General features: G+C 41.2%; 1 protein-coding gene across 1 annotated transcript; it reads right to left on the bottom strand.

Annotated features, from left to right (window-relative positions):
• Nucleotides 1-10,740: 10,740 nt before the first annotated feature.
• On the bottom strand, nt 10,741-13,491 carry LOC129248752 (uncharacterized). Its single transcript, XM_054888370.1, has one exon. The coding sequence runs from the start codon at nt 13,489-13,491 to the stop codon at nt 10,741-10,743; it is 2,751 nt and encodes a 916-aa protein (XP_054744345.1).
• Between the last annotated feature and the right edge of the window lie 1,621 nt (nt 13,492-15,112).

Consider the following 15,112-nt stretch of genomic DNA (forward strand, 5'->3'; position numbering starts at 1 on the left):
CGATCGATTTCTGGGTGCGGTCATCTTTCATGCGCGTAATCTGACTCAACCATCGCAGTCTTTGGGACTTGACGTATTTCACGATGTCTTCGCCATTACATAGCTGCAGCAATTCTTCATTCTAGCGTATCCGGTAGATAGCATCTTGCAGTTGTAGCGGACTAAAAACCCTTCGGAGCACTTTTCGCTCAATTACTTATAGACAAGGCGGCCGCCGTAGCCGAATGGCTTGGTGCGTGACTACAATTCGGAATTCACAGAGAGAACGTAGGTTCGAATCTCGGTGAAACCCCAAATTAAGAAAAACATTTTTCTAATAGCGTTCGCCCCTCGGCAGGGAATGGCAAATCTCCGAGTGTATTTCTGCCATGAAAAAGCTCCTCATAAAAATATCTGCCGTTCGGAGTCGGCTTGAAACTGTAGGTCCCTCCATTTGTGGAACAACATCAAGATGCACACCACAAATAGGAGGTGGAACTTGGCCAAACACCCAAAAAGGGTGTTCGCACCAATTATACATACATACATACATATGTACATACTTAAAGACAAAATTCATCTTTAGAAGTCATTGTCCAGCATTCACAGCCGTATGCAAGAACTGGCTGTATTATTGACTGGTTCAGACGTAGTTTGTAATATCTCGTAAGAAATTTAGATTTTATTAGTTTGCTATGAGCGAAATAGTGTAGGTTATCCTTGATTTCAACAGAACTAAGGTCTTCCAACTCATTAAAGAATTCTCTACCTAAATTGAGTGAAATATGCTCTGTTTTCTGTTTCAAACCTGCTTTGTATTCTGTCGTGTGAACTTTTGTCGTTTTGTATCGTTTCGCCCAGATCCTTAAACCATTGTACGCCCTCGAAGCGGTAAGTGCCAATTACCATGTCTTCTGGCTTCTCTTCTCTCCACCTTGAAATCTTCAAACATTGGGGTTTTTCCTGCATTTATTTCGATTCCTACGGTTTCACCTTTCTCGATGTTGAGAAAAAGTTGGGCGAGTTATTTTTTATTTCGCGGTAAATGTAGTACTTCGAGCAAAACTTCTTTGGTTTGGATATATAATTTATTTTATAATACAATATATATTATATATAATTGGCGCGTACTACTCTGTTAGGTGTTTGGCTGAGCTTCTCCTACAGTTTGTGACGGTTTTGTAAAAAAGATCTTCGAAATAAATCCACAAGGCGACAGAAGAAGAGGCCGGCCGAGAAAACGATGACGATGGTGACATTGAAGGAGACTTTGGAGCTATGGGCATATCTGATATCAATCAAATTGTAACGAAAGCAATAGTTCACCCCGAACTGTGATGCTATGATGATGATGATGATTCCGAGCTCTTGTGATAAACACTTTCTCGCAAAAGCTTATAGTTTGCAATGTATCTGCCTCCAAATGTGGAAACATTAATATAGCTTTTACAAGGCTTTTTTGAACACCAAATTTAACCCGCGTATGAATTTTTAGTCTTCGGTGATCCTCACTAAAATTCTGTATTTAAGATTTCTCTGGAAAAGTTGACCTTCTAACCCACTTCCTAATTAACTTTCATTATAGGTGTTTTTAGAAAGAGTCGAAAATTCCCATTAAGGTAGGAAATAAGTGGTTAAAATCTACAAAGAAGAAATTCCTATAACCTATTCGCACTTTCGCACCAAATTTTAAAACTTTAATCTTTCGTAAAAAACAGGTCCTCTGGATTAGTACTTTTTTTTTAGCAAAGTTGATACTGGGAACATCCTCTTTCCATAATTACTGACTTGTGTTCGTGTTGACTAAAATTTTGGTAAAACTGTTGGACTGGGTTATTCATGGTTCGTTTCAATGCCATATTCATGGATACACATCTTCTCGCCGGTAATTATGGCTTAGACAACATTTCAGCCAAAATAAAGCATTTCTTTAGTGACAGCCTTGTAATCCAGAATTTGTAAAAATTTCAGTAGTCTCGAAGCAATTCACACTTCAATTCGTCGCATCCCCAAAATATCGTCTGCATCGCTCTGCACTGATCTGAGCGAGCCACTCATCCCTTGTTCTCACGACAGTCGGTTCTACGTTGCCGGAACGAGCCCCATTTATATTAGGACAAGGATTGCCACTCCAGCAGCACTCCCCGTACTTGTGTCGAAATATTCGTTCAAGGAAGGGGAAGAGGAGACATGGAGATATGAATGCTCCTGCCTTCTCAGCGTTGAAATGAAATTGAAATTTGAAAAAGTCGAGCCAAGAAGCACCGAGAGATTTGCTAACTCCTAAAACGCTCAGGCTAAAAAGCTCATTGTATAAGTATTAAAAGCTGTGGAAAGTAAAAGGGTAGATAGTTAAGGAGGAAAGTACATAAGTAACAGAAAGAAGGGGTAGGTATACCTATGAGAATTTTCCATATTCTGTGGCAAATCTGAAAATATCCTCCAGTTTGAGAGAACAAATATTACACATTCTCATGACATCGCAACCCAAAATCCGTAGCCTTGCTCTAGGAAAGGCAGGATACTCACAGAGAAAATGCTCAGTCCTCCTCTAAGCAAGACAGGCAAATCGGGTCCTCAATGATTCCAATGGCGGTCATATGCTGACCCCATGAACTAAGTCCTGTAATAATACCAACCATCACCCGAATGACTTTTCTTCCATGTTTTAGAAGAAAGTTCTACTGTTTTCTGTTCGGTCATGTCACAAAACAGTTTGCAATTTTGCAGCGTTCTAGACCGGACCATCCCTCTTTATGTAAATTGCGTACATAATCTATATTGACCCAATTCATAATTCCTGCCGAACTGATTCCGATTATTGGCGCTGGTCCCTGTAGAGTAACCGCTGATTCACAGTTGTCCAATTCATCGGAAATTGAACACCGCAGTGTCTGTCTTGCAACAGAATTAAGCTACTTCTTACATTTTTGAACAAGCTTTAAGGTTTGCTTTGTGTTCTCTACAACCTTTAGTGCAGCCTGACTATCACTAAAAACGCAATCACGGACTCCAAACGGTAAAATATTTCAGAGTGAGAAGAATTCAGAAGGTGTGGCGAAGATCAGACCGTTAACCGGTTTTCAGCGAATTTGAAAGGAGCAGCTGATTGGTTGACGTCACCGCGGTCATGACAGCCGTTTTTTTCAACCTTTGATTGCCATGGACGACATTGCGGCCTAAGTTACTCGCTCAATTTCGTTTTTCACTATAGCTGAGGGCCAAACCTGGTAATCTATCATCCTTGAGAATACTTCACAAACCGATTGTTCAACTCACCACACTTCTTAGTGCTTTGTGGAGGATATGAACTAATCGCATAGATGTACATTTATTTACTAATGTAGATTCGAATATTCAATGACATGCCAGCCAGTAGAATGAAGTATCCTTAAAGTTTGAGGTAAGCCGTCAATGAAGGTAAATTTGTTGTTTGAATATTTGCCTAGTTCAACTTTTCCAAGTTCAACTTTTCCAAGTTCAACTTTTCCAAGTTCAACTTGTAAGCTCACTTTGAGAAGTCTATTCTTAGAAAAGTTTTTTTTTCTTGCAATCTTTGGCGGGCTCTTCAACTGTATACATCGGGGTTGTTCACTTAAGACGCATAACCTGTCTTTTAGGCTTAAATATCTAGCACATGGGCTGCTACGCTGCGTCCTGGACGCAATTGGGTATAGACTCGATATCGAATAAGGTAGAATAGCTGAAAATATAGCCCTGCTATCGACAGGTTGACATGAACGCATGCGGAAAGATGATTACGAGTACTCTACTGCTCGTACCTATCTGGAAAATTTAAGCTGGTTCGAGGATTCAGAAAGAAGATGAATGGTTTAACAAGGGCGCAGTTGACTTAAAGCGTATAGAAAAGCTGTAGCCGTGTTTTGCAGCTTTTATCTTAATGTAGCTAAAGTCAAGAAAGCAGAAGCTTTGACTTTCCTTCTTAAATTATCGCTACACAGGAAGTAGGATGTTTATCAATGAATTTATTGACCCAATCAAAAAAAAGAAAAAAAATGTCAGGAAAAATTCAATTCAAAAAAAGTAGTTCAATTCAAATTCTTCCACATTTAACCCAATTCGAACATCGCTTTCGAGCCAAGCCAAAAAAGTGGGAGCAAAACTCGCAACGAAATTTGTATGTAGCTAAGTAAATGCAGTTTATTAGCATTTTTGTATATGTGTGTGTATGTATGTATTTACAAACAACCTCAAAATACTTAAACTTCAACTTCAACTTGACTCATTTGGCCGCAAAAAATTCTTAAGAATCGTGCTTTTCTTTCAGTCAGAGAGCGTAACAAGCGGAATTCAGCAGACTGATTGGCGTTCATAGGCTTGGTTGACTAGTTGGCCTGCCTGCCTGCCTGTCTGCTACATGCCGTGAGGCCGCCAAGTCAGTGCTGCAGGCAAAGCAGGCCAGCCCGCGGTCAAGCCAACAAAAGCCACACTTAGCGGGCGAAGCACATCACAGGCGCATCGTGCTGCGAGCAGCCACATGAGCTTACTGCCGTCAGGCGGCCAAAAATATTGTGGCTGTGTGTGCGATGACCCAGTTTTCGGTCAGCCAAGCAGTTGAGCGCTTGTGGTGCTATCGTTAGTGCAGCAGAAATTCGAAGCTCATGCGCGTATAGATTTAAACTTACTACTGCTTTGTTTTTAATATTTTTCACATTGCTTTCATATGTTTTTCTCACGTTTTAGCTTTGTTCTTGAAATGAATGTAAATTGAAATTTCAATTTTATAGCTAATGCGCCGGTAGTAATGCGCTTAACAGACGCGCTCTTATCAATATGATCGGGAAGTACATTTTACATGCGCATGTATGTACAGTTGTGTTCATATTAATAGCAGTGCGTTCTGTAAATGAGGAAAACACGACTTCAACCGAAATTAAGTGCAACAAATTTTACAAGGTTTTCACTTTTTAATTCTATGATGAGTGCAAATATAATAAGAAAAAAGTTTTAGTTTTCTTTGTAGGTTCTTGCAATAAAACGGTAAAATGAAGGTACAACTAATGATCAGCCGCGGTCGCCGGAGCCGAATGGGTTGGTGCGTGATTACCATCCGAAAGTACGTAGACTTGAATCTCCGGGCATGAAAGCGCAAAAAGCTCCGGTAGGCAATGGTAAACCTCCGAGTGTATTTCTGCTATGAAAAAGCTTCTTATAAAAAAACCATCTGCCGTTCAAAGGCGGCACAAAACCGTAGGTTCCTCCATCCGAATGACGGTGGCACGTCTACGCTGCATCGATCCAACAAAACATTTGCATCTTTCAACTGGGATATCTGTCATTGTGGAGCGTACAACTCCCACAATGCCTTTGAATTAGTTGGATACCCTTCCTTGGATGTGTTCATAAACACATCCCCCTATAAGTTTTTGATTGGGTTCACGTCTCGCTGATGTTGTTACTCCCATATTTTATGTCGTTTTCCTGTTGGAAGATCCATTTCAGCGGCATTTCCTCTTCTGCATATGGCAGCGTAACATCTTCTGGGATTTCAAAGATACTTGCGCTGATCCATGTGACCATAATGTCGGAAAAATAGACATTTTAGACAGTTTGAATTAAATAAATAGTCCAATTGGGCTGAAACTTGGTGTGTCTTCTTCCAAGAGATGCTACTATTATTATTATTATTAGAAGGTCATTACGCGCTGCTGATCAGTGCTGATCTATTGTGAAAGGCCTATTTTTGTAACCCTAGAGTTTTAGGATTTTTAAAAATTTAAGCACAATTTTGGGTTTGTTGTTCCAAAGATTGCATGGAGATACTACGATACCACCAAGGTGATGAAGTTTTTGTCTGCCCAACGCAGGACATTCACAAAGCACATGTTCTGAGCTTTCTATGTCTATTTCGCAAAAGCGGCAGACATTGGTCTCAGATAGACCAATATTATTTAGATGATACCTCAGGCTGCAGTGACCTGTAAGATATCCTGTTAAAAGACGCAGATCTTCTCTGTTTAGTGAGAAAAGCTAGCCAGATATTCCTTTGTTGGGCTTAGGAATAGTTTGGCTTGACGCTGACCGGCCCAGTTTAGCCAGTGTGAAGTAAGTTTTCTTTCTTCCCATTTCCTAAGGAATTCATTAATGTGGCCTTTTGTGAGTCTACAGAAAGGCTCAGGACCAGTAAGTTGCATATTTCCTCCTTGTTTTGCAAGGTCATCAGCCATTTCATTTCCCTCATGTCCCGGAATCCAGCCTAGTGTTACTATGTTGAGGTTCCCTAACGTGTTGAGAAGGTTTAGGCAATCATTTACCAATTTGGAGGTGATAGTTGTTGATAGAAGGGCTTTTAGAGCCGCTTGGCTATCTGAAAGTATGTAGATGTGAGTACCTCTCATTTTCCTGCTAAGGCATTCTCTCACACATATTTCGATGGCATGTATTTCTGCCTGGAATATTGTTGGGTAGAATCCCATTGGAATCGATTTTTTTGTTCCTGGAGTGACAGTCCTTGGCCCGATAAAAATCCAGGTCGTTCCGGTAGGTAAGTAGGCAGGTAGGTCGGATGGCTGCTGACATGACACACTTAGACCTGCCATAGGTCCGTTGTGTTACCACCGGAACTTTTTCCTTACACTATGAGATCTCTTTTAAGCCATCCTGCGGCTTTTATAAACGAGCTTAACTTCGTTAGAGTAAGATGCGCTATATCCGCTACATCTATTCAAAATGCACTGCCAATAATTTACAAGTGGCTATTTGCATTGGCATCAACGCTTTATCCGATTGAGTAGTTTAGGTTGTACTTTTCTGGCAAATTCTATTTCTATGACCTGGCACCGAAACGAGGTTACTCGGTAATGTAGAAACGGATGGCGGTGGGAGCTTGTGGTCACTTGTCATGGGTATCTGCTTAGTCCATTCCTCAAGTGCCGTATAAACTGAAAACATAATTTGGCGACACGCCACTTCTTTCTTTCTCATACTAACAGGCGCCCGTTGGGCACAGCAAGAAAAAACAATCCTTCTCCACCCGATTTTTCCAACGCAGAGGAGGCTTCCTTTTATTCAATATTTCGAAAATTAGAGATATAAGTAGAGTTTTTTAGCCGCTAAATGTAACTTCTGTATGTAATAGAATCAGAAGACGTACTCGTGAAACAAGAGGAGATTCGAAAAAATAAAAAGTCTCCTTTTGGTTTGCTACCAAAAGTATCTTTATTAATACCAAAATACCTATCGATATATTGAATAAACTAATTGTCGATATCTTACAGGACCTCTTTCCTTGCTTTACTTCATTCACCACCAATTTGTCCTTGCCAGCTTGAGTATTATCACTTGATACTTAATCGATTTAATTTCACTTTTTATGTTGATTGAGATTTGCAGTTTAATTTAATCATCAAAATAAGCACGTCGAAGCAAAAACTTCCGGTTAATTTGTACCATTTAAAGTAGCCGTAAAAAACGTCCTTCTGCAGAAATTGACAGTTCAACTGCAGCTAGTGGATATGTGCACGTCGCATCACACGCATACATACATACATTAGTCGTACTTGTGCGGAATTGCACTCAGCTATCTGCGATTAAGCTTTTATACGCTTACCATTCCTTAAAATACATTGTCTTTATATTGCATATAAACTCTGCTTTTAATCGTCTAAAAACCCGTTGAAACATTTGCTAGCACGCGTCAATGTGACTTCGTATACAGTAGGCTATGGCAAAGTGTACATGAAAAGCGTCTAATTTGCTGTCCAAGGTTTAAATTAATGATCATAAAGTCTATCGCAAACAGCCATCGTTAAAACTAGCAGATATACAAGTAGATATGCTGTTGCGGGGAGAATCCTGTTCAAAAATGTTGCGGGGAGAATCCTGTGTGCGGCTACAAATCTGTTGCGGGAAGAACCAATAATGTTGCAAGAAGAAATTGATGCGGGAAGGACCAGTAACGTTGCAGGAAGAAATCGATGCGGGAAGGACCAATAACGTTGCAGGAAGAAATCGATGCGGGTAGGACCAATAACGTTGCAGGAAGAAACCGATGCGGGAAGGATCAATAACGTTGCATGAAGAAAAAATAATTCGGGAAGAATCTTGTATGCGGCTATAAATCCATTGCGGGGAGAGTCCTCTATCCTTAATGCTGCGGGGAGAGTCCTGTATCCAACAATTGCCCAAAATAATGAAACTTGCTGCTTCAATTGACAAAGTTACAATTTTTTCTCACTATATTTTACAAAAATGTTCCGTATTTATACACATTTCTTTACAAACAAAACCTACTTAACTCACAGAAAATTATAACAATTTAACAAAAGTTGAAAAACAATAAAGTATTTTATCTAATATTAAATTGAACTCAACATACCGCCGCCCTTGAACTATCTGAATAAGTTCAAAACAAAATATTAAAAAGAAAATGAAAAGCCTTGAAAAACATTTACGATAAGTTATTAGTTTCTTCATGAAATAAATCTCCTCTCGTTGGCAAAAGGCAAAGTTTGACTATAGGGCGAACCAATTCGCCATGCGGTGTTTTCAACGTAACTACTCTTACGCGTCCATCGGTGCCATGATGGCATTTGATCACTCGTGCAATCGTCCACTTCGTCGGAGGATTAGGCTCGTTGAATACAGCAACCACATCCCCTTCTTCAATGTTGCGTGAAGAACGAAACCATTTAGTGCGACGTTGTAAGCTCACGAGGTACTCGTCTCTCCAACGACGACAGAAATGTTGTCTCATGGCAGAAATTGCTTGCCATCGCTGTCGAAGATTTCCACGAAACCCTTGACCCTCAGGTTCCGGTATTGACTTCAGCGGTTCACCGACTATGAAATGTCCGGGAGTTAAAACTTCTAAGTCACCAGCAGCTTCAGAGTTGTCACAGAGTGGACGAGAGTTTACGCAAGCTTCTATTTCAGTCAAAAGTGTGTTGAACTCTTCGTATGATAGTGGAACTTCTCCTAATACGCGTTTTAAATGATACTTAACACGTTTGACTCCGGTCTCCCAGTAACCTCCCATATGGGGTGCAGCCGGTGGATTAAGTCCGCAAAGAAAGAGCGAAGTTTAATATCAGCCATGCACTGTTGAAATGCAATGCGCAACTCCTTCTCGGCTCCAACGAAATTTGTACCGTTATCTGATGCCATGACCTTACAAAATCCTCGACGATTGGTGAACCTTTTAAACGCATTTAGGAAAGCTGGTGTTGACAGGTCACCAACAAATTCGAGATGCATCGCACCAGTGCACATACAAATGAACGAACAAATGTAGCCTTTGGTAGCCTTAGCTCCTCTTCCTTGGGTGAATTTGTAGAGGTAAGGTCCAGCGAAGTCAACAGCAGTGTGAGTAAAACAACGGGCGTAGGTTGTACGAATGACAGGTAGATCACCCATGACTTGTGTGGTAAGATTGCGGTTCAAATAAGTGCATTTCACGCACTTATGGTATATATTACGGATCAAGCTACGAGCGCCGATAACCCAATAACGACGTTGTAAGACAGTTTGCATAATGCGGGGCCCAGCGTGCAAAGTGACCTTGTGTATTTCGCAGATTATTAACTTAGCAAGCGGACAATTCTTAGGCAAGATAATGGGATGCCTAACATCTGGAGCGATTTCATCGTTTTTTATTCTTCCTCCAACACGTAGAACACAAGTCCCATCCAGAAAGGGCTGCAGACGCAAAAGACTACTGCGAAGTGGGATTGGTCTTTTAGCGCTGCAAAGAGAAATTTCATTAGAAAAATAAAACTGTTGCGTATACCTTATTAGGCGAAGTTCAGCTTCAAATAACTCTTGGCAACTCGGTGTACCAAAACGCTTTATAACATTAAGCCGTCTGTTAGCCCGAATGTTAGTCAAAAAACGTAAAACATAGGAAATAACTCGACGCAGCTTAGAATACGATGAGTATTTTGTCATCACGGACCAATGATCTGTAGAATTAATCACATGGGCACGAATACTCTTTCGTATGCCCAGCTCTGTAGTGTGCTCTTTAGATTTTTTCTGCTTCCACAATTGTTCAGTGCTTTTCAGGAAAATAGGACCAGCCCACCACAATTGATGACGTAATAATTCGGAGGGAGTTATACCTCTTGAAGCACAATCTGCAGGATTCTGTTCAGAACGAACGTGGTTCCAACATTCGGGAGGCAAAACTTCTTGAATATCAGCGACGCGGTTGGCTATAAATGTCACCCATCTGCTGGGGTGAGCTTGTAACCATGCCAATGTTATAGTAGAGTCAGTCCAAGCGAAAAGCGGATAACGGAGATCAGACCAGCAGTACAGCACGCTTCGCACTAGTTTAGCAGCAAGATGAGCGGCGCATAATTCAAGACGTGGCAACGTTGTCGGCTTAAGCGGAGCTACCTTGGTTTTCGACGAAATTAATGACACAATAATGCTACCGTCGCTTTGTGTTGTTCGTGCATACAAAACGGCGGCGTAAGCCCGCTCGGACGCGTCTGCGAATACGTGCAATTGCGTAAATGACCCAGCTACTTCAGTACCAAACCAACGTTTCACCTTCAAATGTGCCAGTTTCTTGAGTTCTATGCGATGCTCCAACCACTTCGTTGCGATAGACTCAGGAATGATATCATCCCAACCTACCTTAGTGCGCCATATGTCTTGAAACCAAATTTTTGAATTTATAGTAGCGGGAGCAAGCAGGCCCAGAGGATCGAAGAGCGTACTTGCATCTGATAGAAACATGCGCTTGGTCAACTTAACTGGCGGTTCCCTCAAGTTAATAGCAAACGTGAGATAGTCTCATTCTGTGTTCCAGATAAGACCTAAAGCGTGTACATCCTTATCGTCGACAATATAATGTGATATGTTCGTAGATGCATTAGAAATGCTTGCGATTAGCTCAGCGCAGTTCGATGCCCACTTACGAAGTTCAAACTCCCCTTCCCTCAATATTTCGGAAATATTTTGCTGCAACAATCGAAGTTCTTCTTTACTAGATGCACCAGTAAGTAGATCATCCATGTAAAAATCCTTGAGAATAACACTAACAGCCCTAGCACAATCATTCGACGAATCTCTTGCCGTCTGTTGAAGTGATCGGACAGCTAGATGAGATGCAGCTGCCACTCCGTACGTTACGCGAACCATGCGAAAATCTTGGATAGGCAGGGATGGGTGGCTACGCCATACGATGCGTTGCAAATCGGCGTGTTTTAAGGATACGCAGATTTGACGATACATTTTGGCGACATCTGCTGTTACAGCATAGCGGTGTGTTCTAAAGCGAAGTAAGATGGAGTATAAATCTTCCTGCAATTGGGGTCCTATAAATAATGCGTCATTCAGCGAATTTCCGGAAGTTGATTTTGCGGACGCGTTAAATACAACCCTCAATTTGGTCGTGGTACTACTTTCCTTTAAAACAGGATGATGAGGCATATAATACGTTGGATTCATAGTCTCTGACGCGACCTGCATATGTTTCATGTCAATGAGTTCATTCATGAACTCATTGTAGCGTAAACGAAGATCGGAGTCACAAGCGAGTCTTCTTTCAAGTCGTAACAAATTCCGGATAGCAAAGTTTCGCGACTCTCCCAGAGCTACATCGGGCTTCAGCGGCAATTCGACGACAAACCGTCCGTTAGGTTCCCTTCGATGCGTTGTTTCAAAATGGTCTTCACAGTAACGCTCCTCATGCGTAAGAAACGTTTTTTGCGTACCTTCCTCTAACTCCCATAACTTGTTCAATGCTCGATCCAAATGAACATCGCAATGTAACGACTGTAAGCGTGGCATATCAGGCTCAGATCCATTCACGCTTCCAAACAGAGTCCACCCAAAGACCGTCAGTTGAGCCATAGGAGCTCCAGATGGACCCTTACGAAGTTCTGTACAGATCAGTTGATCCATAACGTCCATTCCAATCAATATATCGACCCGTCCAGGCTTCATAAAATGGGGATCGGCTAAAAATAAACCTCGGATATGTGGCCACGATGAAGTAGCTATAGTCTGTGTTGGCAAGTCGCTTGTAATTTTAGACAGAATTAACGTTTTGACAGTAAAGCATTGATTTGTAGAGAAAGAAGAAAGAGAAAGTGATACTTCACCTCTAGCTCGTCCTCCTTGCGCTGACCCAATTCCAGTAATGTTTACTTCAGATGTTGATCGCGGCAGGCCTAAGCGTTGCACACACGCTTCGGTTACAAAGGAAGCATGTGATCCAGAATCGAAAAGTGCACGTGCGGGCTGCCAATTACCAGAACAGTCGCGTACCTTCACTAATGCGGTGGATAACAGCACAACTCTTTCTACAGCTATGGGTGGATTGGAGCTCGAGTTCAAGCATGAAGAAACGCGTGGAACGTCGACGCTTGCTGGAAATTCACAAGTTTTTGCGCTTACCTTTGATGTGGCGTCAGCAGCACATAACGAATGCGTCGCGTAATTGTTCACTGCGGTAACGGTCGTTGACTGCAAAGCACCGTGCAACAGAGTGTGATGACGTTGTTTACACATGCGGCAAGTGGAAGCACTGTTACAACGGTCTTTATAGTGACCTGAACTTAAGCAGTTGAAGCATATGTGTCCTTGCTTCACGAACTGTGATTTTGTAGACAAGTCCAATTCACGAAATTTTTCACAACTGTAAATTTTATGAGGTCCACTACAATATGCACACACATTACTTTGTTTTGATATCGTGTGGAACACATTTGTCGACTTGCTTGATGATGCAGTTTTAACCTTAATTGGTACTGATGTTGTTGACGACGAAAACATCGATAACGATCGGCATCTTATCTCTAAAAATGTTATTAGTTGCTCAAAAGATGGAGGATCATCACTAACGAGCGATAACTCCCACTGCTTACGCGTTTCGAATGCCAACTTACTGACGACCTCATGTACCAACCAATCATCCCAAAACTCAATCGGACGACCCAACGCTTTAAGCTCGCGAATATGCTGTTGGAACGCATCAATTACACCTTTGATTGCGTCAGCATTGTCATGCGTAGCTCTTTTAATTTCAGCCAACGCGCGAAGATGAGATTCCACAATTACACGAATAACCTTATACCGCGATGTTAATAGACCCCAAGCTTCAACGTAATTTGCGTCACATATTTTAAAACCACTGATAATTTTCAACGCGTCACCTTTCAAGCAGCTTCGGAGATAGTGCAACTTTTGTCCATCTGTTAAAGCAGAGTTATTATCAACTAACGAAGAAAACGCGTCGAAAAAACCAATCCATTCTGTAGAGTCACCGGAGAATGTGGGCAACTCCATTTTCGGTAAACGTATAACCGTGGACACAGATGCCTTTGTGGAGCTATCTTGCGAATTAGTACGACAATTTTTCACGCGGCTAAAGTTAGCTGAAGCTGTAGAGTACCAAGTTTCGGCTTGGATACGCACATTTTCTTCAATTTCAATAACATCGGCACCACACGTAATTTCTACAGCGTCTTGAGCAACGTTAAAACGAACCCACTGTTCACTCAATAACTGAAGGTAGCTTGCAATATTTTCTGCATCCATAGTGAATGCCTCATCAATACTTTTTGCCATATATACTGTTTAATGGCATTGAGAGCGGAATCGCGCGTTTTAGTGGAATTCGACATTTTTAATATGACAGAAAAGCAAACGACGGGTTTTTAGAATTTTCGCGATGTTAAATGCAGGAACGGCTGCACAAACGTACACACAATGCACAAAAATAATTTTCTTAATAATCGTTGCGCCTTTTGCTACGCGTATGTATGTACACAAGCGAATGCGTATATGCAAAAGGCAAGCGGAGTGACTATATCCGGCTCGAAGGACCAAAAATGTTGCGGGGAGAATCCTGTTCAAAAATGTTGCGGGGAGAATCCTGTGTGCGGCTACAAATCTGTTGCGGGAAGAACCAATAATGTTGCAAGAAGAAATTGATGCGGGAAGGACCAGTAACGTTGCAGGAAGAAATCGATGCGGGAAGGACCAATAACGTTGCAGGAAGAAATCGATGCGGGTAGGACCAATAACGTTGCAGGAAGAAACCGATGCGGGAAGGATCAATAACGTTGCATGAAGAAAAAATAATTCGGGAAGAATCTTGTATGCGGCTATAAATCCATTGCGGGGAGAGTCCTCTATCCTTAATGCTGCGGGGAGAGTCCTGTATCCAACAATTGCCCAAAATAATGAAACTTGCTGCTTCAATTGACAAAGTTACAATTTTTTCTCACTATATTTTACAAAAATGTTCCGTATTTATACACATTTCTTTACAAACAAAACCTACTTAACTCACAGAAAATTATAACAATTTAACAAAAGTTGAAAAACAATAAAGTATTTTATCTAATATTAAATTGAACTCAACATATGCTTTTGTAGTTTTCTTGCACAAATGAAAATTTTATTATCCATTCGGTAATAGCGGAAATTTTTACTCATCACTCTTAAGTGTTTGCTATGTAGTGAAGAAGAATTTTCAGGAATTCATCTCATTTTATTAGGTGCTCGATCAACTTACAATAAACTTGTGTATCGATTGTTAGTCAAAAGCTTGTGGGAAATGTAACAGCAATGCAGTATTTTTACTTCCCAATGTAAGCCTGTTAGGAAAAAGTACATCTCATAAACGCCACTGAGCGTTCTAGGGTAAGGTTAGATTTCTGTGGCAGGCGGTTAGAATAGTCAACACACTTAGACCATGTCCAGGTCTGTTGTGATACCACTGTGTAACACGGGAACCTTAGTGTTTATTCACCCTCAGTACCCTCTGCACGCTCTTATGAAGCGTAGGATAGGTTTTATCCCACCACCGGATAGTTCTGTAAGAGAGTCAAAAGAGTATTTTCCATACAACCTCGCTCTACTCCTAGCTAAGGCTGGCCAATTGCAGGGGATTTCACACAGGTATTTTCATCTCTGCATGACCTATTAGCGCCCTGGATAATATTATTTTTTATCCTTAATTTGCCAGTTGTCATAAGAATTCCAATTTTGCCTCTGTTTTCAAGCAGTGGAAGATTAGTATCATATCTGATAAGCTCATCGGCCTTGCAATTTCCTTCAACATCTCTATGTCCCGGAACCCGTACAAGACTGACCTTGAAAACGGTGCTAATATCATTTGAAGTTGCCAGGCATTCCTGAGCAACCTTTGATT

The sequence above is a fragment of the Anastrepha obliqua genome, chromosome 5, assembly GCF_027943255.1.
Source record: "Anastrepha obliqua isolate idAnaObli1 chromosome 5, idAnaObli1_1.0, whole genome shotgun sequence".
NCBI lineage: Eukaryota > Metazoa > Arthropoda > Insecta > Diptera > Tephritidae > Anastrepha > Anastrepha obliqua.

Excerpts from the sequence above, each read along its gene's own strand:
- LOC129248752 (XM_054888370.1), bottom strand. The coding sequence starts at position 13,491 with ATGGATGCAGAAAATATTGCAAGCTACCTTCAGTTATTGAGTGAACAG.